The sequence below is a fragment of the Oncorhynchus mykiss genome, chromosome 16 (assembly GCF_057628025.1).
Source record: "Oncorhynchus mykiss isolate SJ-2025 chromosome 16, ASM5762802v1, whole genome shotgun sequence".
In the NCBI taxonomy this organism is placed as follows: Eukaryota; Metazoa; Chordata; class Actinopteri; order Salmoniformes; family Salmonidae; genus Oncorhynchus; species Oncorhynchus mykiss.
In genome coordinates this window covers 37,634,622-37,661,740 of record NC_143037.1, presented here as the reverse complement: position 1 = coordinate 37,661,740, position 27,119 = coordinate 37,634,622, and the positions used below count along the sequence as shown (strand labels likewise).

At 40.6% G+C, this 27,119-nt stretch overlaps 1 protein-coding gene across 3 annotated transcripts; it reads right to left on the bottom strand.

The window, feature by feature from the left end:
- Positions 1–4,734: 4,734 nt before the first annotated feature.
- On the bottom strand, positions 4,735–26,952 carry LOC110491874 (serine/threonine-protein kinase mTOR). Of its 3 annotated transcripts, none has more exons than XM_090202609.1 (4): positions 26,870–26,952; positions 13,266–13,933; positions 9,283–9,408; positions 4,735–7,296 (listed from the first exon to the last, which is right to left on the bottom strand). In XM_090202609.1, exons 3-4 carry the CDS (start codon positions 9,367–9,369, stop codon positions 7,120–7,122), a joined length of 264 nt encoding a protein of 87 aa, XP_090058735.1. In that variant the 5' UTR covers positions 9,370–9,408; positions 13,266–13,933; positions 26,870–26,952; the 3' UTR covers positions 4,735–7,119. The 3 variants fall into 3 exon arrangements, with proteins under 3 accessions (XP_090058735.1, XP_090058736.1, XP_090058737.1); XM_090202610.1 differs by having other exon boundaries at positions 13,266–13,390; positions 26,870–26,949; XM_090202611.1 differs by lacking the exon at positions 13,266–13,933 and having other exon boundaries at positions 26,870–26,949.
- Between the last annotated feature and the right edge of the window lie 167 nt (positions 26,953–27,119).

The following is a 27,119-nucleotide window of genomic DNA, read 5'->3' as shown; positions in this document are numbered from 1 at the left end:
GTCAAGGTATTGGAGTGGCCCTGACCTCAATCCCATAAAACATTTGTTGGCAGAACTTAAAAAGCGTGTGTGAGCAAGGAGGCAAACAAATCTGACTCAGTTACACCAGCTTTGTCAGGAGGAATGGGCCAAAATTCACCCACGTTACAGTGGGAAGCTTGTGGAAGGCTACCTGAAACGTTTGACCCAAGTTAAACAATTTAAAGGCAATGCTGCCAAAAACTAATTGAGTGTATGTAAACTTCTGACCCACTGGGAATGTGATGAAAGAAATAAAACCTGAAATAAATCATTCTCTCTACTATTATTCTGACATTTCACATTCTTAAAATAAAGTGGTGATCCTAACTGACCTAAGACAGGAAATTTCTACTAGCATTAAATGTCAGGAATTGTGAAAACTGAGTTTAAATGTATTTGGCTAAGGTGTATGTAAACTTCCGACTTCAACTGTATCTCCCTGGCATATTACATCATTTATGCAGCAGCATACAAGACATTTTTGGAGTCACCTTGTTGTGCTGTGCTCACAACAGGAAGGTGGCGCAGCTATCCTTTTTGTGGGAAAATGTTGTCATCAAATTCTGCCATTCTCTGGATTTATGGTTCATTCAGGACAACTGGGAACTCGGAAAAAGTCAAATCATGACATCAGTGAGCTTCAGGCCAGAGCTCTAGAAAGAAGCCGGAGTTCCCGACTTGGAATTCGGAGTTGGAAGACCGTTCAAAACGTATTTTCCCCAGTCAGAGCTCTTTTTATTCCAGAGTTCCCAGTTGTCTTGACCTTACCAAAGTCTGAAATTGACCAGTTCCGAGTTCCCAGTTGTCTTGGCCTTACCAAAGTCTGAAATTGACCAGTTCCGAGTTTCCAGTTGTTTTGAACATGGAACGAAGTCATGCTGGATTGATAGCATGGCCAATGTATTGATCCTTTTCTGGCCCATGGCATGTCAATGTTTATCCTTTTAAGCTTGGAAAAGACACCCTTAAACCCAGACCACACACCGACCACTGAATAGCAGGGTAGTGATTGCTTTGCAATGCTTGCAGTTAGCCACTGATTCCTTCCAAACCACTCATTGTTGAATTTGACATTTCCAGCTTGTTGTTCAATGTTTATGTCCAACGGCCAATGAGCATCGGTACGTTTTATCTGTAATTTCTCTTCATATGACAAGAATTTAAAGGATTTTCTAGTAGATTGGTTACCAAACTTTTTATACCCCTTCAAACATTCAACCTCCAGTTGCATACCACCTCTAGCACCAGGGTCAGCGCACTCTCAAATGTTTTTTTTTTGCCATCATTGTAAGCCTGCCACACACACACTATACGATACATTTATTAAACGTAAGATCAAGTGTTTGTCACAGTCCGGCTCGTGGGAAGTGACAAAGAGCTCTTATAGGACCAGTATATACAGTGCCTTGCGAAAGAATTCGGCCCCCTTGAACTTTGCGACCTTTTGCCACATTTCAGGCTTCAAACATAAAGATATAAAACTGTCTTTTTTTGTGAAGAATCAACAACAAGTGGGACACAATCATGAAGTGGAACGACATTTATTGGATATTTCAAACTTTTTTAACAAATCAAAAACTGAAAAATTGAGCGTGCAAAATTATTCAGCCCCCTTAAGTTAATACTTTGTAGCGCCACCTTTTGCTGCGATTACAGCTGTAAGTCGCTTGGGGTAAGTCTCTATCAGTTTTGAGTCGAGAGACTGAAATGTTTTCCCATTCCTCCTTGCAAAACAGCTCGAGCTCAGTGAGGTTGGATGGAGAGCATTTGTGAACAGCAGTTTTCAGTTCTTTCCACAGATTCTTGATTGGATTCAGGTCTGGACTTTGACTTGGCCATTCTAACACCTGGATATGTTTATTTTTGAACTATTCCATTGTAGATTTTGCTTAATGTTTTGGATCATTGTCTTGTTGGAAGACAAATCTCCGTCCCAGTCTCAGGTCTTTTGCAGACTCCATCAGGTTTTCTTCCAGAATGGTCCTGTATTTGGCTCCATCCATCTTCCCATCAATTTTAACCATCTTCCCTGTCCCTGCTGAAGAAAAGCAGGCCCAAACCATGATGCTGCCACCACCATGTTTGACAGTGGGGATGGTGTGTTCATTGTGATGAGCTGTGTTGCTTTTACGCCAAACATAACGTTTTGCATTGTTGCCAAAAAGTTCAATTTTGGTTTCATCTGACCAGAGCACCTTCTTCCACATGTTTGGTGTGTCTCCCAGGTGGCTTGTGGCAAACTTTAAACAACACTTTTTATGGATATCTTTAAGAAATGGCTTTCTTCTTGCCACTCTTCCATAAAGGCCAGATTTGTGCAATATCCGACATATTGTTGTCCTATGGACAGAGTCTCCCACCTCAGCTGTAGATCTCTGCAGTTCATCCAGAGTGATCATGAGCCTCTTGGCTGCATCTCTGATCAGTCTTCTCCTTGTATGAGCTGAAAGTTTAGAGGGACGGCCAGGTCTTGGTAGATTTGCAGTGGTCTGATACTCCTTCCATTTCAATATTATCGCTTGCACAGTGCCCCTTGGGATGTTTAAAGCTTGGGAAATCTTTTTGTATCCAAATCCGGCTTTAAACTTCTTCACAACAGTATCTAGGACCTGCCTGGTTTGTTCCTTGTTCTTCATGATGCTCTCTGCGCTTTTAACGGACCTCTGAGACTATCACAGTGCAGGTGCATTTATACGGAGACTTGATTACACACAGGTGGATTGTATTTATCATCATTAGTCATTTAGGTCAACATTGGATCATTCAGAGATCCTCACTGAACTTCTGGAGAGAGTTTGCTGCACTGAAAGTAAGGTGGGGAAGAGAGAGGTGGGGAAGAGAGAAACCTGCAGACAGAAGGCCAGAGGGTCGTTGGCACTCTGTGTTAGAAGATGATGTGGAACCAAATCCACCAGTTTTTAGACCCAAAAGGCAGCTAGGACCTCAACTAGACATGACTGCAAAGTACAGCCCCCTTCAACGTTTTCAACTGTTTTTCACCTCGTCAGTTGTTGATTCCCTGGTGTCGAACACCAATGAGTACAGGGCTAAGAAGCAGGCAGGAAAGAAAGAGGCATGGAAGACCATTTCCATGTCAGACCTTTTCTGCTACTTTTCAATGGTCATTTACATGGGGCTGTTGAAGTTGAAAACTCTAAGGGACTACTGGAAAACATCAGCTCTCTATCAACTGCCTTTCTCCATGACTGTCATGTCTTGTAAAAGGTTTCTGACTATCTCACGTGCGCTTCACATCAGTGACCCAGAAGTTGATGGGGAGAATGACAAGAAGAGAGGCACACCAAGGTTTGATAGGCTCTGTAAAATAAAACCTCTCTACCCCAGCATCGTTGATGCCTGCAAGACTTATTTTCAGCCCGCCCAGAACCTGTCCATCAATGGTAGCCTCAAATGCCAGAATCAGCCTCAAACAATACATGCGTAACAAACCAACCAAATGGGGTTACAATCTTTTTGTTTTGGCTGATTCTGTGTGTACACTTGCAATTTTTTTGTTTATGAGGGGAAAAACTGTTTTGCTACTGGTAATGGACTGAGTTATGATTCCGTTATGGAGGTATTGGATTTTCAACTGCTGGGGAAGGGCTACAAACTGTTTGTGGACAACTTCTATACAAGCCCTACCCTGTTTACAGAGCTCAGGAAGCGGGAGGTGTGGGGTTGTAGCACCATTTGTACCAACAGGGTGGGATTTCTAAGACCAAGGTGAACGACATGCCTAAGTGGGTTGAGCGGGGTACCATGTGATGGATCCGTGAAGATGGCCTGCTCTTTGTGAAGTGGATGGGTACCAGAGAGGTGGTCATGTGCTCCAGTATCCACAAGTCCTTCAGTGGAGATCACGTTGTCAGGCGTGTGAAGGACGGTGCCGGGGCATGGACCACAAAAAATGTCCCCATTCCAGCTGCTGTGAAGGACTACAACAAGAGCATGGGAGGTGTGGACCTGTCAGATGCGCTGATAGGCTATTACAATGTTCTACATAAGACCATGAAATGGTACAAACCATTTTTCTATAATTTCATTGACATTGCTTTGGTGAATGCCTTCATCCTCCAGAAGGAAATTGCCAAGAGCTGTGGACAGGCCCCCATCTCACAGCTAGCCTTCAGGGAGCTGCTCAACCAGGAGCTTGCTAGTTACAGCAAGTCCACTGCAGCACCTCAGGGCAAAAAGGGCACAGTAGGGAGATGTCGTTGTGCCCTTTGTCACAGGAAATGCCCCATCACCTGCACCACCTGGTCAGTAAGCCTCTGCTTTACAGCCGAAAGAGACTGCTATGGGCCATGGCACCAGCAGCACAATATTGTGTAGAGGACTGAGGGTCTGAGGGAAAATGTGTAAATAGTTACCCTGTTTGTTTATTATTATTATTATTTATTTTTTCATTTATATATATAATTTTTGGGGGTGTGTTAGAATAGCATTTATGTATTTTGTATATAGTTCTTTCCTTCAAAATGTATCACTGTACCAATTCGGCCACTTGGGTACATTTGGTTACATTTGTGTGGGACACCTGGGTGACTTCATGCTCAATGTCATGTAGCTCGCTTATTTTTGAAGTTACCTGTCTAAAACTTTTCTTCTATTGTTGCCATCGTATGTTCTTCATTCAAATCATCCACAGCATCCTATCTGTATGTTCGGCTGAAAGATGATGCAGCAACAATAAAAAACAGAAAACGTATGTTTATTTCCTTGTATTTTATTCTACCAGATCTATTGTGTTATATTCTCCTACATTCAATTCACATTTCCACAAAATTCAGAGTGTTTCCTTTCAAATGATACCAAGAATATGCATATCCTTGCCTCTGGGCCTGAGCTACAGGCAGTTAGATTAGGGTATGTCTTTAGGCGGATATTGAGAAGAAGGGGGGGTATAAACAAATAAAAATATATTTTAGATTTTTCAAAGTAGCCACCCTTTGCCTTGATAACAGCTTTGCACACTCTTATAGACAGTGTAGACATTGTTAATGTTGTAAATGACTTGTAGCTGGAAAAGGCAGATTTTTTTATGGAATATCTACATAGGCGTACAGAGGCCCATTATCAGCAACCATCACTCCTGTGTTACAATGGCTATTCTATTCTTGTTCTGAGAAATTAAGGCTATTCCATGGGAGAAATTGCCAAGAAACTGAAGATCGCTACTCCCTTCACAGAACAGCGCAAACTGGCTCTAACCAGAATAGAAAGAGGGTTGGGAGGCCCCGGTGCACAACTGAGCAAGAGGATAAGTACATTAGTGTGTCTAGTTTGAGAATCAGACGCCTCACAAGTCCTCAACTGGCAGCTTCATTAAAGAGTACCCACAAAACACCAGTCTCAACGTCTAGAAAAAGACATATCTCAGACTGGCCAAGAAAAAGAAAAGATTAAGATGGGCAAAATAACACAGACACTGGACAGAGGAACTCTGACTAGAAGGTCAGCATCCTGGAGTCGACTCTCCACTGTTGATGTTGAGACTGGTGTTTTGCGGGTACTATTTAAACTTCTTGCTCCTACTTGAGACGTCTGCGTCTCAAGTAGGCACCTGGAAATGCAAATGCGCTACGCTAAATGCTAAATGTACTCGTTAAAACTCAAACGTTCATTAAAATATACATGTAGGGTATTGAATTAAAGCTACACTCGTTGTGAATCTAGCCAACAAGTAAACAGATTTTGCGGTAGCCGGCGCTACCCAAAACGCAGAAATAAAATATAAAACATTCATTACCTTTAATGATATTCTTTGTTGGCACTCCTATATGTCCCATAAACATCACAAATTGGTATTTTTCCCGATTAAATCCGTCCATGAATGCCCAAAATATCCATTTGTATGGCCTGTCTGCATAACGAAAAAAGCTCTCTTCCAACACGCAACGTCATGTTTAAAAATGATATAAGTTGCCTATATTCTTTGACAAAAAACTTCAACCTACTTTTATAACCCAACTTTAGGTATTTGTAAACGTTAATAAGCGATCAAATTGATCACTGGGCGATCTGTATTCAATAGCAGCTACAAAAGAAAACAGTGTCCATTTTTCAATCTTCCAAAATCGATTGAGGTAGGCTGGATGGAATCAAGGATTTATTCGTAATGTCTCAATGGATTTTTGTCAATGAAAATTACGTTTTTGGCAACATCGTGTGGAAGCTGTAAGAATTGCATCCGTCTCCATATTAAATTTGGTTTCCTTTAAATAATCCATGAAAGGGGCGCATGGATACTTTTTTCAGATTTCAGTGAGCAATTTTTCTTGCGCTTTTCGATGAAACACACGCTCTGTTATAGTCACAGCCGTGATTTAACCAGTTTTAGAAACTTCAGAGTGTTTTCTATCCACACATACTAATCATATGCATATACTATAGTCCTGGCATGAGTAGCAGGACGCTGAAAAGTTGCGCGATTTTTAACAGAATGTTCGAAAAAGGAGGGGTAAAGGAGGGATAAAGATTAATGAAGCTGCCAGTTGGATGGTACCAAGGGTATTATGAGGCTTGTCTTATGTTGCTTCAAAGTAGCCAAGCTAAAATCCAACTAAACATGCAGGCAATTATTTTATAAACCAGAAGTATTTTTCTCTCATGTTCTATTGGTTTTTAAAATCAATGTTCTTTCATTGTCCAGTAGCCAAAGGCACAATCCTAGTGATATTGGAAACACATACTAGTTGTTGCATATTTGGATGTCCCCACTTTCTAAATTTCTAACAGATTTTTTGATGTCTGTCACATGAAACCACTCATAATGGTGTTCTTACTAATTGCATTATGGAACAAACGTTTGCGTGTAACCTAGCCTACTGCCATGTGCGCATTGCTGCGCTTATAATTGGATCTAGCCTAGGCCTACTGGTTGCATGAATTTGGGATCTACCATTCTACAACTGTCCCAGAGTCTGTTTACACAGAATGAAACGAGAGAGAAATTGGCTGGGGTTGCAAGACGTAGAAGAGTAACAGCACTGGGGTCGGGTCACGGTCCTGGAGAAAGAGTAGAACGCTCTGTACGTGACCCTTTAGATGAGGGAGAACATGTGGGCTGAGAAAACGTTTGTGTGTTTTTAAAGCTCACACTGCAATAACAAATAGAGTGCGACTGATTTGTTTTTCTCCTAAAGTAGTTGCGGTAGGAGTCCTGGCCATGAGCTTGTGGAGCTCCTGCTGGTGTTGCTTGTCTTCAGCGGCATGCTGGGCCTGCTGCTGCATCCCCTGGACAAAGTGTTGTGTGTGCTGGAAGGCTTCAATCTGATGGGGGACAGAAGAACAACAGACACACACGGGGGTCAAATAGGAATTCTCATTCAAAACAGGGATTCAACTCAACTCTCCTGACATAGTCAAAATACAACTGGCTCCAGGCTCTCTACGCTATTCCCCCACACCATCTGATAAGAGTGATGTTCAACAGTATTTGTCTTTATCTTTAAATTAGTTTCAAAATGTTTCCCCCTTCAGAGTGGGGATGGACGGCCCCTCTCTGGCAGGGACCGGGGTGCATGTGTCATTAAGATTCCTGCCTTGTGAGCTGTGAGTGGCTCCTGCAGCTGGCCCTACTATAGCTCTGTGGCAGGCAGCAGGCTGGTGGGCGCAACATCGCCTCTTCAACCTCAGGAGGATGAAAAAATGTGGCTTGTCACCAAAAACCCTCACTAACTTTTACAGGTGCACAACCGTGAGAATCCTGTCGGGCTGTATCACCGGTATGGCAACTGCACCACCCTCAACCACAAGGCTCTCCAGAGGGTAGTGAGGTCTGCACAACGCATCATCGGGGGCAAACTACCTGCCCTCCAGGACACCTACACCACCCGATGTCACAGGAAGGCCAAAAAGATCATCAAGGACAACAACCACCCGAGCCACTGCCTGTTCACCCTGCTATCATCCAGAAGGTGAGGTCAGTACAGGTGCATCAAAGCAGGGACAGAGAGACTGAAAAACAGCTTCTATCTCAATGCCATCAGACTGTTAAACAGTCACCTCTAGCCGGCTAGCACCCGGTACTCTACCCTGCACCTTAGAGAATGCTGCCCTATATACATAGAGTCACTGAACACTGGTCACTCATCCTATATAACCACTACTATACATACATACATTTCTATATACACCATTCAATGAACTGCATTTTAGTTACACTGTTCATACACACTGCATATTTATTTATAAACTGTATTCGGGGCGGCAGGTAGCCTAGTGGTTAGATCGTTGGGCCAGTAACCAAAAGGTTGCTCGATCAAATCCCCAAGCTGACAAGGTAAAAATCTGTCGCTCTGCCCCTGATTGTATTTGGACGACTGTTACAGTATTTGGGTTGTTCATTGGATTCCTTCAGACATTTCTTAGTATATCTTGTGTAAATGAATCTGGTATATATACATATAGATTGTATTTGGACAACTGTTACAGTATTTCGGTTGTTCATTGGATTCCTTCAGACATTTCTTGATTTCTTGTTCTTTCTGGGTTTAAAAAAAGTGTTTTATTATTATTTGAGCATCTGTTTGACATTTTACTGCATTATTAGGAATTAGTAACAGAAGCATTTCGCTGCACCTGCTAGAACATACAAACTTACAATAAAAGTGCCGTGGGGGAGGAAAAACTATAACAATGTTATTAAACAGGTTTGAGGTACGGTTTCTAAACCGTGTGATTTCCGAGAGGCGGCCTACATTTTGCAATCGTTCCAATGAGAGATTCAGTTCCACACCAAAGCAACAGTCTGTTGGACTTTCCTGGCAGTATCCAAATCCAGGAGAATATATTTCCCCTTGGATTGACAGGAAAGCTTCAAAATATTGTTTTAAGCAAATTTGTCACATTCTGGTTGTATTGAAGTCAAGTGTCAATAAACGACGTATTTTGAACCTGATACAGCAACTTAAGTCTGTATCCAGATGAAAGGTTTTTAAATACAATCTGATTGCCAAATACTGTGTAGAGTTTTATAGCCATTTCTGACAGAGATATCTGTGCCCGCTGTTTTATGGAGTCCAACCTTTTGTCCAGAAGGTCTTTGTCAGGCCTGGTCAAAACGTTACACTTGATAAAACGACGTGAGCTGGACAACGTAGTGCATTTAATCATGATTTTAGACAAAAACACTTTGGGCAAGGATAACTGGTTAATGGTGCAGGCTAACCGGTTGCAAAAAGAACCCTTACTGGCATCCCTATTTTGAAACATTTGGCCCTTGACCCATTAGCTGTCCTGTGCTAGTGAACTCACCAGACGTCCACTCTTGCCACAGAGGCTGGCGTACTTGAGCCAGGTCCTCATGTCGTCGTGGAGGTTGATGACCAGCGAGCAAACCATCAAACCACCTCTGCCAGTCCTCTACGATCCACTGGTAAACTTAGAGAAAGAGAAACAAAGAGCAATGTATCAATTCAATGTATTTTATAAAGCCCTTTTTAGAGTGTCTTCAGAAAGTATTCAAACCCCTTGATTTATTCCTCATTTTATTTTACTACAGCCTGAATTCAAAATGGATTAGATAGGGTTTTATTCCGGCCCAGCTACATACAATAAATACCCCATAATGACAAACTGAAAAAAAATTGTTCAACATTTCTTTTTAATTTATTGAAAATTAAGTACAGAAATATCAAATTTACATAAATATTCAGACCCCTTAGTCAATACATTTTAGAATCACCTTTGGCAGCTTTGAGTCTTTCTGGGTAAGTCTAAGAGCTTTGCACACCTGGACTGTACAATATTTGCACATTATATTTGTTTTATTTCTTCAAACTATGTCAAGTTGGTTGTTGATCACTGTAGTAGTAGTTGTAGTTGTGTTGAGCGATTCGTGCTTTTCGAGGTCGGTTCGATTATAAAGAAATAATCTCAGTTATTGATTTCAGTTTTGATTATTTGTTTTGACATTAAATGCACTATGCATTATGTGGTTTGAATGTTGTAACAAAACAGAATAAAAAAATACAAGTTTTTTTTTAACTATTAACTCCCTACTATGTCACACAGTTCAAGCTTATTTATCTCTAACACACAAAAACTGTGCATTGAGCTCACAGAAAGAAAAAATGGAATTCAAATAATTGAACTGACATTTTGGTAAATCGCTCACTGCTAATTGCTAAACATCAATTTAAGTCTTGCCATAGATTCTCAAGCCAATTTTAAGTCAAAACTGTAACTTGGCCACTCATGAACTTTTAATGTCGCCTTGGTAAGCAACTCCACTGTATATTTGGCCTTGTGTTTTAGGTTATTGTCTTGCTGAAAAGTACATTTGTCTCCTAGTGTCTGTTGGAAAGCAGACAACTAGGTTTTCTTCTAGGATTTTGTCTGTGCTTAGTTTCTTTTTATACAAAAACATCCCTAGTCCTTGCAGATGACAAGCATACCAATAACATAATGCAGCAACCACTACTTTTGAAAATAAGAAGAGTGGTACTCAGTGATGTGTTGTGTTGGATTTTCCCCCAAACATAACACTTTGTATTCAGTGAATTCCTTTGCCACATTACTTGCAGTATTACTTTAGTGCCTTGTTGCAAACAGGATGCATGTTTTGGAATATTTTATTGTACAGGCTTCCTTCTTTTCACTCTGTCATTTAGGTTAGTATTGTGGAGTAACTACAATGTTGTTGATGCATTCTCATTAATCTCTGTTGGCCTCATGGTGAAATCCCTGAGTGGTTTCCTTCCTCTCCGGCAACTGAGTTAGGAATTATGTCTGTGTCTTTGTAGTGACTGGGTGTATTGATACACCATCCAAAGTGTAATTAATAACGTCACCTTGCTCAAAGGGATATGTTTATTTGAGTTTTTACCCCTCTACCAATAAGAGCCTTTCTTTGCTAGGCACCTCCCTGGTCCTTGTAGTTGAATCTGTGTTTGAAATGCACTGCTCGACTGAGGGACCTTACAGATAATTGTATGTGTGGGGTAGAGAGATGAGGTAGTCATTCAAAAATCACAATAAACACTATTATTGCACACAGAGTGAGTCCATGCAACTTATTATGTGAGTTGTTAAGCACATTTTTACTTCTGAACATATTTAGGCTTGCCATAACAAATAGGTTGAACACTTATTGACTCAAGACATTTCAGCTTTTCATTTGTATTAATTTGTAAAAACATAATTCCACATAATAATTCCACTCATTATGGGGTTTTGTGTGTAGCCCAGTGATAGTGTGTAGGCCAAAATCTCAATGTAATCATTTAAATTCAGGCTGTAACACAACAAAATGTGGAAACAGTCAATGGGGTATGCATTCTTTCTGAAGGAACTGTACACATTTGTAGTTTTCACAAATTACTTTCCAGGAGAATTGACCAGACTTTACACACAATGTCCAGGTAGATGGTATTTTCTTCTTTTAGAAACACATTCTCTAGACACTAGAGAATACAAACAAACACACATGTGCAAACAAAACGAGGGAAAGAAAAATGCAGCCTGGTTGAAGACCTTTGGGACTCCAATTAAGGGGGAAGAAACGACCCACAAAGTGCACACAAGCGCATATAAGTAATGGGTAAACACAACAACGACCATAGTGTGCACAAGTGTGTCCTGCAGCGTTGTTTGAGAGCCCAGGACATTAATGTGGGGACACAGTCAACATGGTGTTTAGCTCATGCAATGCATTCCCCTTCATTCCAGGTCTGCGTCCCAAATGGCACCCTATTCCCAAAGTGCACTACTTTTGACCAGGAAGGGAAGAGGGTACTATTTGGAACTCAATCTAGGTCGTTTGACAGAGGAGTGTGTGACTCTCTTGACAGAAGGGAAGCCTGTCAAGATTTGAACCTGAGACTCTGGAGCTGTCATTAAACAAGCCTTGTTTGCTCTGCTGGTCCCCCCCCTCTCTTCTTTTATGAATGGAAAGTGGAACCATCTAAGGTTTGGGGGTTTACATATCCCCCTGGGAGATGTGACAGGCCCTAAGGCCCTATGGAGATGTAAATAATAGCCTTGTTGGGTTTGTGTCTAAGCAACACTTGTGTGGAAGTTTGTGTGTGAGGGTGAAGGGGTATGCGTGTGTTTGCGTGGTGTCTTAGGCAAAGCTTCAAAATGTCAACAAGACTTGACCTCACAGAGGGAGAGAGAGAGAGAGAGAGGCTGGAATTCCAGCCAGACAAAGAGTGGTAGTATTAAACATGACTTTTACCACTCTTTTGAAAGTGAAGTCATCACGTGTTGGGAACTGCTTCCCTTGCATTGGCATCGAGTGCATACTGGAACTCTCACCACACCTGGCCTAAAAAAATACCTCCAAGATCTTGTTTTGATTTCCAATTAGGATGGTGGTAATGGAACTAACTATAGACAGCACAATGATCGAGTACATTTTTAGTTTGGGTCATTTTCTGGTCGGCGTTCGTATTGAGTTGCACAGTCATACACATACATTGTACCTGGTTGATTGTGTCAGTAGCATATGCTTGTCTCAAAGATAAAGCCATGCAAGTCTAAGTACACATGGGCGGTACAGTTAAACTGCAAATGGCTCATTAAAATAATGTATAAACATGTCAAAAGCAGGCCGTCAATGGTTAACATTGGTTAACTGTCCTAACTGCTCTTCCTAGCCGCCTGCAGAAGTTGAAGAGTGTATTACAGGATCTAACTAACCACGTGCATGTTGTTAGGAATCTGGGTGTATACACCAGTGTAACACCAGCGTGGCATTGGAAAAGTCACATCAATGCATAATCCCATTAGGTAGGGCTAACTAACTAAATAACCTCTTTCATCTGTTGTGGAGGCTTTCTGCATCTCTCCGTTGACCATTTTCATAAAGCACATTCAATTTGAATTCTCTCTTGTTGAGAGTTGACTGAATGATAGCGAAGTGAGCCATGCAATGTTCTTTCATAAACAATGTTATCCGTGTTCGCCTCAACACAAACAGATCTAGGATCAGGCTAACTTCCTAGACAATTAGTATACAGATCAAAGTCCTAGTGTATGCTGATCGTCAGCTTAACATCCTGATCTTAGGTTCTTCAAATGTCCATTGTAGACAATGACAAGCTTTTCTATATGTATGGTACTTGGTTCTATATTATTGGTAAGAAAAGTCGGCCAGCAATCGCAAATAAAATATTATGATATTGAATTATTTATTATCAGTGGTCACATGGACACGTTTCGACCTTCAAGCCTTCGTCAACTAGTTATACCTGCAAATGGTCTTGTGAAACATTAGTGGAGAGTTTCGTGCTTACCTTGTAAGCTCTGCTGTAACTCTCTCCCGCCATGGCGGTCAGCTCTGCATCCAGTAGATCTCTGGCCTTGTCGATGCACTGGAATAGCACACACGTAGGTACACACCAGAGGGGGTAGGTGGCACCTTAATTGGGGAGGACGGGCTCGTGGTAATGACTGGAGTGGAATGGCATCAAATACAGTGCCTTGCGAAAGTATTCGGCCCCCTTGAACTTTGCGACCTTTTGCCACATTTCAGGCTTCAAACATAAAGATATAAAACTGTATTTTTTTGTGAAGAATCAACAACAAGTGGGACACAATCATGAAGTGGAACGACATTTATTGGATATTTCAAACTTTTTTAACATATCAAAAACTGAAAAATTGGGCGTGCAAAATTATGTGTAGAGCTTTATATATTGGCATTGTAAATGATCGTTCTAAACAACACTGTTATGTCTATGAAAACGATGTAGTAACAGACCATACACTTCAGCTGATTTACCAAATAGACGTATGACTTCTCAGGCAGATAGATGCATGCTCTCAACCTCCCAGTACACACGTATCTCTTACGCCAAAGAAACCCAGATGGACCAGCTGGCTGGATTGTGAAAGGACATGTTCAATATTTCCCTATCCCAGTCTGTTGTTCCCACTTGCTTCAAGATGTCCACCAGTGTTCCTGTACACAAGAAAGCGAAGGTAATTGAACTAAATGACTATCGCCCAGTAGCATTCACTTCTGTCATCATAAAGCGCTTTGAAAGGCTAGTTAAGGAACATATCACCTCCACCTTACCCGACACCATAGACCCACCACAATTTGCATACCACCCCAACAGATCCACAGACAATGAACTGCACACTGTCCTATCCCACCTGGACAAGATGAATACCTATGTAAGAATGCAGTCCATTGACTACAGCTCAGCCTTCAACACCCTTGTACCCTCCAAGCTCATCCCAAAGCTCAGGGACCTGGGTCTGAACTCCTCACTGTGCAACTGGGTTCTAGACTTCCTGACGAGCCAACCCCAGGTAGTGAAGGTAGGGAACAACACATCAGCCACGCTGATCCTCAACACGGGGACCCACAGGGGTGCGTGCTCAGCCCCCTGCTGTACTTGCTGTTCACCCATGACAGCGTGGCCACACAAGTCTCCAACAATCATCAAGTTTGCTGATGACACAACAGTGGTAGGCTTGATTACCAACAATGACGAGACATCCTACAGGGAAGAAGTGAGAGCCCTGGCGGAGTGGTGCCAGGAAAATAACCTCTCCCACAACGTCAACAAAACAAAGGAGCGGATTGTGGACTACAGGAGACAGCAGAGAGGGGCACGCCCACATCCAGATCTACAGGGCCGCAGTGGAGAGGGTCAAAAGCTTAAAGTTCCTCGGCATACTCATCACACATCACTTAGGACCTTAAATGCGTGATGACAAAGGCGCAATAGCGCCTCTTCAACCACATGAGGCTGCAGAAATTTGGCTTGGCCCATAAGACCCTCACGAACTTCTAGAGATTCACAATCGAGAGCATCCTGTTGAGCTGTATTACCGACTGATAAACAGCTTATATCTCCAGGCCATCAGATGGTTAAACAGTCACCACTAGCCGGCCTCCGCCTAGTTACCTGCCCTGAACCTCTGACACTGTCGCTAGCTGGCTACCACACGATACTCTACCCTGCACCTTAGAGACTGCTGCCCTATGTACATAGTCATTGAACACTGGTCACTTTAATCATGTTTACATACTGTTTTACCCCCTTTATACAGTATGTATACACTGTATTCTAGTCCCGGCTCATCCTATATAACTACCGCTGTACACACCTTTTCTATTCATATACTGTCTATACACACCATTCACATACATATAGATTTATATTCCGTACTCTGGTCCGGAAGCTAATTTCCCGCAATTCTATTAATTTTGCCATGGGGTTTTGTACTGTGTATTTAAATACCAATCTGTTAACACTTTACTTGACATCCAGCGTCATAACGTGTTATAACAGTCATTCATAATCATGTCATAACAGCTGATATAACATGTTACAATATGGTCATAACACTGTCATATTTAGACCTGTTGTGACATATATTGTGTTATTTTATGGCTGGTTATGACAACTACATAAGAGTGTAGAAACCCACAAAATCTACCACTGTAGTTATTTTATGGCTGGTTATGACACCTACATAAGAGTTTCAAAACCCACAAAACCTACCACGGTAGATATTTTATGGCTGGTTATGACACCTACATTAGAGTGTAGAAACCCACAAAACCTACCACGATTGATATTTTATTACTGGTTATGACACCTACATAAGAGTTTCAAAACCCACAAAACCTACCACGGTAGATATTTTATGGCTGGTTATGACACCTACATAAGAGTGTAGAAACACACAAAACCTACCATGGTAGATATGTTATGGCTAGTTATGACACCTACATAAGAGTTTCAAAACCCACAAAACCTACCACGGTAGATATTTTATTACTGGTTATGACACCTACATAAGAGTGTAGAAACCCACAAAATCTACCATGGTAGATATTTTATGGCTGGTTATGAAACCAACATAAGAGTTTCAAAACCCACAAAACCTACCACGGTAGATATTTTATTACTGGTTATGACACCCACATAAGAGTTTCAAAACCCACTAAACCTACCACGGTAGATATTTTATGGCTGGTTATGACACCTACATAAGAGTGTAGAAACACACAAAACCTACCACGGTAGATATTTTATTACTGGTTATGACACCTACATAAGAGTTTCAAACCCACTAAACCTACCACGGTAGATACTGTTTATGACACCTACATAAGAGTTTCAAAACCCACTAAACCTACCATGGTAGATATTTTATGGCTGGTTATGTCACCTACATAAGAGTGTAGAAACCCACTAAACCTACCATGGTAGATATTTTATGGCTGGTTATGTCACCTACATAAGAGTTGTCAAAACCCACTAAACTTACGACACAAGGCAAAACATTCCATTATACCATAAACATACTAAATATCAATATGTTAACACTTTACTTGACACCCAGCGTCATAACGTGTTATAACAGTCATTCATAATCATTTCATAACAGCTGATATAACATGTTACAATATGGTCATAACACTGTCATATTTAGACCTGTTGTGACATATATTGTTATTTTATGGCTGGTTATGACAACTACATAAGAGTGTAGAAACCCACAAAACCTACCACGGTAGTTATTTTATGGCTGGTTATGACACCTACATAAGAGTGTAGAAACCCACAAAACCTACTACGGTAGATATTTTATGGCTGGTTATGAGACCTACGTAAGAGTGTAGAAACCCACAAAACCTACCACGGTAGATATTTTATGGCTGGTTATGACACCTACGTAAGAGTTTAGAAACCCACAAAACCTACTACGGTAGATATTTTATGGCTGGTTATGAGACCTACGTAAGAGTGTAGAAACCCACAAAACCTACCACGGTAGATATTTTATGGCTGGTTATGACACCTACATTATAGTTTCAAAACCCACAAAACCTACCACGGTAGATATTTTATTACTGGTTATGACACCTACATAAGAGAGTAGAAACCCACAAAACCTACCACGGTAGATATTTTATGGCTGGTTATGACACCTACATTATAGTTTCAAAACCCACAAAACCTACCACGGTATATATTTTATGGCTGGTTATGACACCTACATAAGAGTTTCAAAACCCACTAAACCTACCACGGTAGATATTTTATGGCTGGTTATGACACCTACATAAGAGTTTCAAAACCCACAAAACCTACCACGGTAGATATTTTATGGCAGGTTATGACACCTACATAAGAGTTTCAAAACCCACTAAACATACCACGGTAGATACTGGTTATGACACCTACATAAGACTTTCTAAACCCACTAAACCTACCATGGTAGATATTTTATGGCTGGTTATGTCACCTACATAAGAGTTGTCAAAACCCACTAAACTTACCACACAAGGCAAAACATTCCATTACACCATAAACATACTGTTGACACGCAGGCTATGTTCACATTTTTTTCTTGACCATAAATTATAACTGTAATTGCACACTCACTGATGTCAGACATGTACCTACCCCAATGCTCGGTTACTGAAAACTGGGATGAATGCAGGCGCAGATTTCAGGAGCAGGCCAAGACACCCTCTTTTTGACCGATGACTGATATAAGGGCATGTACGTGATAACGTGTTATGACACTACGTGTCAAGTAAAGTGTTGCCATTTATCTACTACTGTACATATTATATCTTGCGCAAATCTGATATATATACAGTTGAAGTCGGACATTTACATACACTTCGGTTGGAGGATAAAAAAACGTTATGCCTAAGGATGTGTAGCCAATCTGTGTATGGACCCTAAAACATTTACATACACTTAATTTGGAGTCATTAAAATTAGTTTTTTAACCACTCCACAAATTTCTTGTTAACAACCTATAGTTTTGGCAAGTCGGTTAGGACATCTACTTTTTTCTACTTTTTTTCCAACAATCGATTATTTCACTTATAATTCACTGTATCACAATTCCAGTGGGTCAGAAGCTGACACTCATAGGACTTCATGTTACACAATACATGTATGTTTTCTTCGGTAAAGTTCATATTTATATCCACAAATCGTATTTTACATTGGTGTGTTATGTTCAGTTGTTCCAAAACATGCAGTGATATTGCAGAGAGCCACATGAATTCACAGAAATACTCATTATAAATGTTGATGAAAATTCAAGTGTTATGCATGGAACTAGATACACTTCTCCTTAATGCAACCGCTGTGTCAGATTTCAAAAAAAACTTTATGGAAAAAGCATAATCTGAGAACGGCGGTCAGAGCTCAATCCAGCCAGAGAAATATCCGCCATGTTGGGTAGTCAACATTAGTCATAAATAGCATTCTAAATATTCACTTACCTTTGATGACCTTCATCAGAATGCACTCCCAGGAATCGCAGTTCCACAATAAATGCTTGTTTTGTTCGATAATGTCTATCATTTATGTCCATTTATGTCAAAATAGCTTCTTTTGTTAGGGCTTTTGGTAAACAATTCCAAAAGCACGTTCTGGTCCAGTCGGACGAAAAGTTCAAAAAGTTATATTACAGGTCGAAGAAACTTGTCAAACTAAGTATATAATCAATCTTTAGGATGTTTTTATCATAAATGTTCAGTAATGTGCCAACTGGAAAATTCCATTGTCTGTAGAAAAGCTACCTCTCATGTGAAATGCGCGTGACTGAGAACGAGGCTGCTGGCAGACCCCTTAGTCAAACAGCTCTCATCCGGCCCCCCTTCACTGTAGAAGCCTGAAACAACGTTCTAAAGATAGTTGACATATAGTGGAAGCCTTAGAAACTGCACCATAACCCATATCCCACTATGTATTCGATAGGGGCTGAGTTCAAAAACTACAAACCTCAGATTTCCCACTTCCTGGTTGGATTTTTTCTCAGGTTTTTGCCTGCCATATGAGTTCTGTTATACTCACAGACATCATTCAAACAATTTTAGAAACATCAGAGTGTTTTCTATCCAATACTAATAATGATATGCATATATTAGCATCTGGGACTGAGAAGAAGGAAGTTTACTCTGGGCACGCTATTCATCCAAAGTGAAAATGCTGCCCCCTATCCCAAAGAAGTTTTAAGAAACGTTCCCCAACAGAATTGGAGGAATGAATACGCCCCAGATCACACACAAACACAGTTCACTTTCATAGCAGCAGTGCTTAATTTGAGCCCGATCGCCACCTCTCCGTTTTGGACTGTTTTGTTCCGGAACATTTTTGGCCGGATCTGGTACCTTTTCATGGCATGAAAAATAATGATCACTTTTTGCAATGTAATTTTTTTTAAATAAACGCAATCAAAGTCCATTCGAGTTGCCTCTTCCTTATTTCTCCTGCCCCCCTGCATCTGTCACAGAACTAGAATGAGATTCACTTTCTGTGATCTCTCTCCCTCTGCTCTGATAGACTTGAGCCTGCAACTCTCGTGGCACTTCATAATTGATTTTCTTATAGAACCATAGCCACGTGAAGGGTTCTGCAGCATGCTTTAGAAATTGAAATAAATTTGACAAACTGCTGTCTGTTCAAAAAAATAATAATTCAGAATAGCCTACTACACCATTAGCAAGCCTAAACGTTTGCCACAGAGGATAAATTGCTTATTTTTAATAGCCTAGTTGTGGAGTGTAGCCCAATTACAAGGCATAGCCTACAGTCGGGAAGTCGTTTTCATTGATCTCAGATTCTCAGTTTGTCAGTGTCAAAGTAGTCTGTCCTTTGATCATTTGTGCGGTATTACGGTGCTTTCAAGATTACTGGAAACAAGGGAAAAAACGTCAGTGATCTTCAGGTCGGAAAGTTGGAGCTCTAGAAAGTGCCCAGAGTTCCCCACTTGGAATTCCTATTAGGATGACTGTTCAAATTGAATTCTCCAAGTCGGAGCTCGTTTTTACCTGATTTCCCAGTTGTCTTGAATGCACTGAAGTCGGAGATTTCCTAGCTCCAATTTCCCAGTTGTCATGAACGCGGAATTAAAACATATTATGCCAAAGTCTCCAGTCATGTAAAATGACATAGAATTGCATGAAATGTGTTTATAAAAGGCCAAACATTTCCTGTAGATCTCCATTGCAAAAAAGTGTGTTTTAATCAATTATTTGGTGACTTTAGTATATGTAGTATAGTTTTTATCTAAAAAGGATACATTTAATGTATCATTATTTAAATTGTTCTGATATTCACTGAGGAGGATGGTCCTCCCCTTCTTCCTCTGAGGAGCCTCCACTGACATATGTAGATAGCATTTTGATTACTGTTACACTGGTATTTCAGATGTTAATTGATACATGTAGATTGCATTTTGATTACTGTTACACTGATATTTCAGTTGTTAACTGGATTCGTTGTGACATTTCTTGATCTCACATTGTTTTCTTTTTAAAATTATTATTTGTGTACGCATTTGACACTATACTGCATTGTTAGGAGCTATTAACATAACCACCCACTAACATCTGCTAAACTGTGTACGCGATCAATAAACATTTATTTGATTTTGATTTGCTATGGATACATACGGGTGGATGCCAACTCCCATCTAGACAGTCGAGCTGTGGCTGTTATCATCACTGTTTGGCTTCAGTTACAGCCAGTCAGAGAAAATGGAAGCCCACTTACTGTTTAGTGCTCCCAGAGGAGCTCTGTGGCAAAGGTGTGGCAAACAACACTGCAGCCTTTATGAAATGTGTCGACTGTTCCGCTGTATCGACTGGTTTTTAAATGTATAGGCTAGCTGTATTGAATAGATGCAATGTAATACATTTTACATCAATTTGTAAAATGAGTCTGTATGAAATAGTTTGCCTTGTTCAATCCACTTTTAAATAGTTATGTAATAGGCAAGTTACTGCAGTTACAAAATAGAAACATAGTGATACTATTGTAATGTTATTGCCATAGTAATATTTGGGTGATGATGTAGGGATGATTGAGAGCTCGTAGCTAGACCCCAGGCTGCAGTGGCAGCCATCCGCGCCATCTTGGCCTGCATATCCTCAGTGACCAGAGTCAACTCCTCACAACACTGCTTGTGCAACTGGACCCTGTGCAATGAAAAAAAAACATTTTTAAAGAAGGAAATTACATAAACTCGATGCTACATATTTTCGTGTTTGGACCAATTAAATTTTTTGCGACTCAACCCTGACACACACACGTCTGCTTCAGGAAAAGTCAAGCGACACAAAGTCTGTATTACTGCTTTTAGTGCTTGTACCGAGACAAACTGACTGCAACTCATTTCCCCCCGTATGGTCTCCATAAAAAGACAAACACATTTAAACAGGCACTGCCATCGTGCACTAAAGACATGACTCAGATACAGTCCCTTCAGGAAGTATTCACACCCCTTGACTTTTTCCACATTGCTGTGTTACAGACTAAATAAGTTCAGGAGTAAAATGTTTCTTAGCAGGTCATATAAAAAGTTGAATCGGCTCACTCTGTGTGCAACAATAGTCATTAAATTAAAACCTCTTAGGGCTAGTATCCTGAATTTCCTACTGACTGGTGTGCCCAAAGAAAACTGCCTGTTACTCAGGCCCAGAAGCTAGGATATGCATAAAATTGGTAGCATTGGATAGAAAACACTCTGAAGTTTCTAAAACTGTTAATTTCTTAGGGATAGGGGGCAGCATTTTCACTTTGGATGAATTGCGTGCCCATAGTGAACTGCCTCCTACTCTGTCACAGATGCTAATATATGCATATTAATATTACTATTGGATAGAAAACACTCTGCAGTTTTTAAAACTGTTTGAATTATGTCTGTGAGCATAACATAACTCATATGGCAGAAAAACTTCCAAACAGGAAGTGGAAATTCTGGGGCTGGTTGATGTTAAACTCATCGTCTATTCACATCCCAGTAAGATATGGATCTGTTCGCACTTCCTACGCCTTCCACTAGATGTCAACAGTCAGTAGAACGTGGAATGAAGCCTCTAGTGTGATGTGGGGCCGGATGGCAGCTATTTGAGTCAGTGGTCTGGCAGAATGCCAGTTCCTGGTCATGCGCATTACTCATGATATCGCCATGGGTCCCATTACTCTGTAGACAAAAACGAATGCTCCGGTTGGAACGTTATTAGATATATTATGATAACAACATCCTGAAGATTAATTCTCTACTTAATTTGACCAGTTTATTCAACCTGGAATATAACTTTTTGAATTTTCCGTCCGAGTTCGCCTGGACCGGCACTAGCGTTTGGAAATGTGAACTAAACGTGCTAGCAAAAGTAGTTAATTGGACACTAGTAATGGACATTATCGAACAAAACAACGATTTATTGCGGAACTAGGATTCCTGGCACTGCATTCTGATGAAAGATCATCAAAGGTAAGGGAATATTTATGATGTAATTTCGTATTTCTGTTGACTCCAACATGGCGGAGAAATGTTGTGTATTTCTGAGAGCCGTCTCAGATTATTGCATGGTATGCTTTTTCCATAAAGTAAAAAAAAAATCTGACACAGCGGTTGCATTAAGAACAAGTGTATCTTTAATTATATGTAAAACATGTATCTTTCATCAAAGTTTATGATGAGTATTTATTTTGTTTGACATGGTTCTCTGCAATTACTCTGTATATTTTTGAGGCATTTCTGAACATGGCGTCAATGTAAACCGAGATTTGTGGATATAAATATGCACATTATCGAACAAAACATAAATGTATTGTGTAACATGATGTCCGATGAGTGTCATCTGATGAAGATTATCAAAGGTTAGTGATTCATTTTATCTCTATTTCTGCTTTTGTGACTCTATCTTTGGCTGGAAAAATGGCTGTGTGTTTTTTGGATTTGGTGGTGATCTAACAATCATATGTTGTGTTTTCGCTGTAAAGCATTTTTTTAATCGGACACGATGGGTAGATTAACAAGATGTTTATCTTTCATTTGCTGTATTGGACTTGTTAACTGTTGTAACTACCCATCCCGGGTCCGGGATCGTTGTCATCATCTGACACGAATTAGCATAATGCAATGGACATAAATATTACTAGAAAATATTCCTATTCTTGAAATCACAAGTGAAATATATTGAAACACAGCTTAGCCTTTTGTTAATCACCCTGTCATCTCAGATTTTGAAAATATGCTTTACAGCCAAAGCAAGACAAGAATTTGTGTAAGTTTATCGATAGCCTAGCATAGCATTATGTCCAGCTAGCAGTAGGCAACTTGGTCACGAAAATCAGAAAGGCAATCAAATTAAATAGTTTACCTTTGATGAGCTTCGGATATTTTCACTCACGGGACTCCCAGTAAGATAGCAAACCTTATCTATGTACACCACACATACTATCATCTTTAATGTCCCTCAGTCAAGCAGTGAATTTCAAACACAGAAACAACCACAAAGTCCGGGGAGATTTTCCAGTGCCTCGCAAAGAAAGGCACCTAATGGTAGATGGGTAAAAAAACATTAAAATATCCCTTTGAGCATGGTGAAGTTATTAATTACTTTGGATGGTATATCAATACACACACTCATTACAAAGATATAGGTGTCTTTCCTAACTCAGAGAGGAAGGAAACTGCTCATGGATTTCACCATGAGGCCAATGGTGACTTTAAAACAGTTACAGAGTTTAATGGCAGTGATAGGAGACGACCGAGGTTTGTTCAACAACATTTTCAGTTAGGTTAGTATTGTGGAGTAACTATAGAGTGAAAAGAAGGAAGCTTGTACAGAAAAAAAACATTCCAAAACATGCATCCTGTTTGCAACAATTCACTAAAGTGATACTGCAAAAAAATGACTTTTTGTCCTAAATACAAAGTGTTATGTTTAAGACAAATCCAATACAACACATTACTGAGTACCACTCTCCATATTTTCAAGCATAGTGGTGGCTGCATCAAGGTGGACTGGGAAGTTTTTTAAGAATTAAAAAGAAACAGAATGGAGCACAGGCAAAATCCTAGTGGAAGACCTTGTTCCGTCTGCTTTCCACCAGACACTGGAAGATGAATACACCTTTCAGCATGACAATAACCCAAACACAAGGCCAAATCTACACTGGAGTTGCTTACCAAAAAGACAGTGAATGTTCCTTAGTGGCGGAATTAAAGTTTTTAGCGTAAATTGAAATATGGCAAGACATGAAAATGGTTGTCTAGCAATGATCAACAACCAATTGACAGAGCTTGAAGAATTTAGAAATAATAATTGGCAAATGTTGCACAATCCAGATGTGGAAAGCTCTTACAGACTTACCCAGAAGGACTCACAACTATTACGGACTACAAAGGGAAGCACAACCGCAAGCTGCCCAGTAACAAAAGCCTACCAGATGAGCGAAATAACTTCTATGCTCGCTTCGAGGCAAGCCACACTGAAAAATGCATGAGAGCATCCGCTGTTCAGGATGACAGGTCAACATTCACAAGGCCACAGGGCCAGACGGATTACCAGGATGTGTACTCCGAGCATGCGCTGACCAACTGGCAAGTGTCTTCACTGATATTTTCAACCTGTCCCTGACTAAGTCTGTAATACCAAGAACACTGTGAGCCCAAGAACACTAAGGTAACCTGCCTAAATGATTATCGACTAGTAACACTCACGTTTGTAGCCATGAAGTGCTTTGAAAGGCTGGTCATGGCTCAAATCAACACCATTATCCCAGAAACCCACTCCAATTTGCATACTGCCCCAACAGATCCACAGATGATGCAATCTCTATTGCACTCCACAATGCCCTTTCCTACCTGGACAAAAGGAACACCTTTGTGGGAATGCTATTCGTTGACTACAGCTCAGCGTTCAACATCATAGTGCCCTCAAAGCACATCACTAAGCTAAGGACCCTGGGACTAAGTACCTCCCTCCGCAGGGGTGTGTGCTCAGTCCCTCTCTGTACTCCCTGTTCACTCATGACTGCATGGCCAGGCACAACTCCAACACCATCATTAAGTTTGCCGATGACAACAGTGGTAGGCCTGATCACCGACAATGACAAGACAGCCTATAGGGAGGAGGTCAGAGACCTGGCAGTGTGGTGTCAGGATAACAACCTCTCCCTCAACGTAATCAAGACAAAGGAGATGATTGTGGACTACAGGAAAAGGAGGACCGACCATGCCCCCATTTTCATCGACGAGGCTATAATGGAGCAGATTGAGTGCTTCCAGTTCCTTGGCGTCCACATCACCAACACACTAACATGGTCCAAGATTTGGCATGGGTCCTCAGATCCTCAAAAGGTTCTACAGCTGCACCATCGAAAGCAGTGGTTGCATCACTGCCTGGTATGGCAGCTGCTCGGCGTCTGACCGCAAGGCACTACAGAGGGTGGTGCGTACTGACCAATACATCACTGGGGCCAAGCTTCCTGCCATCCAGGACCTCTGTACCAGGCGGTGTCAAAGGAAGGCCCTACAAATTGTCAAAGACTCCAGCCACCCTTGTCATAGACTGTTCTCTCTGCTACCACACGGCAAGCAGTACCGCAGTGCCAAGTCTAGGTCCAAGAGGCTTCTTAACAGCTTCTACCCCCAAGCCATAAGACTACTGAACATCTAATCAAATGGCTACCCAGACATTTGCATTGCCCCCCCCCCCCTTTTACACTGCTGCTACTCTCTGTTATTATCTATGCATAATCACTTCAATAACTCTAGCTACATGTACATATCGCCTCAATTACCTCGACTAACCAGTGCCCCCACACATGGACTCTGCACCGGTACCCGTTGTATATAGCCTCGCTATTGTTATTTTACTTCTGCTCTTAATTATTGGTTACTTTTATTTATTTATTTTTTGTATTTTTCTTAAAACGGCATTGTTGGTTAAGGGCTTGTAAGAAAGCATTTCACTGTAAGGTAAAACCTGTTGTATTTGGCGCATGTGACAAATATTATAATTTTTTTATTTTCTAAAATGGATTAAATAAAAATAAACTCAATCTACATCACAATATCCCAAAGTGAAAACAGGTTTTTAGACATTAGGTAGTGTATATAATTTATATCTATATCTACAAAGAATTATGCAGAAAATGACATTGATGGAAGCCACAATCTATCTGCAATATTAAAGCTGTGTATGTGTGTGTGTGTGTGTGTGTGTGTGTGTGTGTGTGTGTGTGTGTGTGTGTGTGTGTGTGTGTGTGTGTGTGGACAAAGCAGGGTGAGGGCTTCCAAGGTATGTCCTCTGTTTAGAAAATGTTATATCATATCTGGAGCTGATCCCTCTGGAGAATATCATACACTGAGGAATAACAGAAGGGAGTTATACATATCGCAGTTAAAATAAGAGAGGAGCTTCTGAAAATCGGTAACAAAGAGAAATAGACCTTGGCCAAGAATCTTACAAAAAATAACAAAATAGTTCATGTTGATATGAACACCTAATGTGAAAAAGTGCCAATTTGCAGGCTTTCCACTTGGCATGTGAAGCAATCCCACAGGAACATGAGAAAATTGCGTGTATATTACACATACGGTGAGGGATTTTGGTATGGTTTTTGCTATGCATTTTATCATTTTGAGAAAAGAGAAATTGTGGAAATATTAGTATCAGTTATGTGACTTTTAAAAAAATTATGTTTTCCCATAAACTACAGGAGAAAATGCCAATATATCTACCCATGCATACATACATAAACTACAGGAGAAAATACCAATATATCCATGCATACATACATAAACTACAGGAGAAAATACCAATATATCCATGCATACATACATAAACTACAGGAGAAAATACCAATATATCCATGCATACATACATAAACTACAGGAGAAAATACCAATATATCCATGCATACAGAGCACGCCACGAGTTGGAGAGTGAGCACAGGAAATTCCCCTGGACCATGTTTCAAATGGTGCTCATCCTGTTGTTAAGGGATGCTTTTCAAGGTAGGAGATAAGGAGACACTTTCTAGGGACAATTTAAAGTGTATGTACAATAGAGATGGATGGAGAACAAGTCAGTGAAGTCTCTTACCAGTTCACCAAAGTGCTTCATGGCATACTCCAGGACCCCAGATGCTGCCTCTGGCTGCTGCAGTTTGTTGCAGATTGATGCTGGAACAAGACAGACAGAAGCAAAGAGACAGCTTTTAGGCGATATCCCTACCCAATCTGGCAACCCGACTCTCAGGAGCTCTCCTGAGTCGTATTAAGCATTCTCTGGGTGATGGATAGAGTCTGAGGTCCCACACAAATAAATATATACAACAATCGGAAGTTATGAA

Coding starts and splice junctions, on each gene's coding strand:
- LOC110491874 (XM_090202609.1), bottom strand. CDS start 9,369: ATGGTTTGCTCGCTGGTCATCAACCTCCACGACGACATGAGGACCTGG. Junction 7,297..9,282: donor GTGGCAAGAGTGGACGTCTG/GTGAGTTCACTA, acceptor GTCCCCCATCAG/ATTGAAGCCTTCCAGCACAC.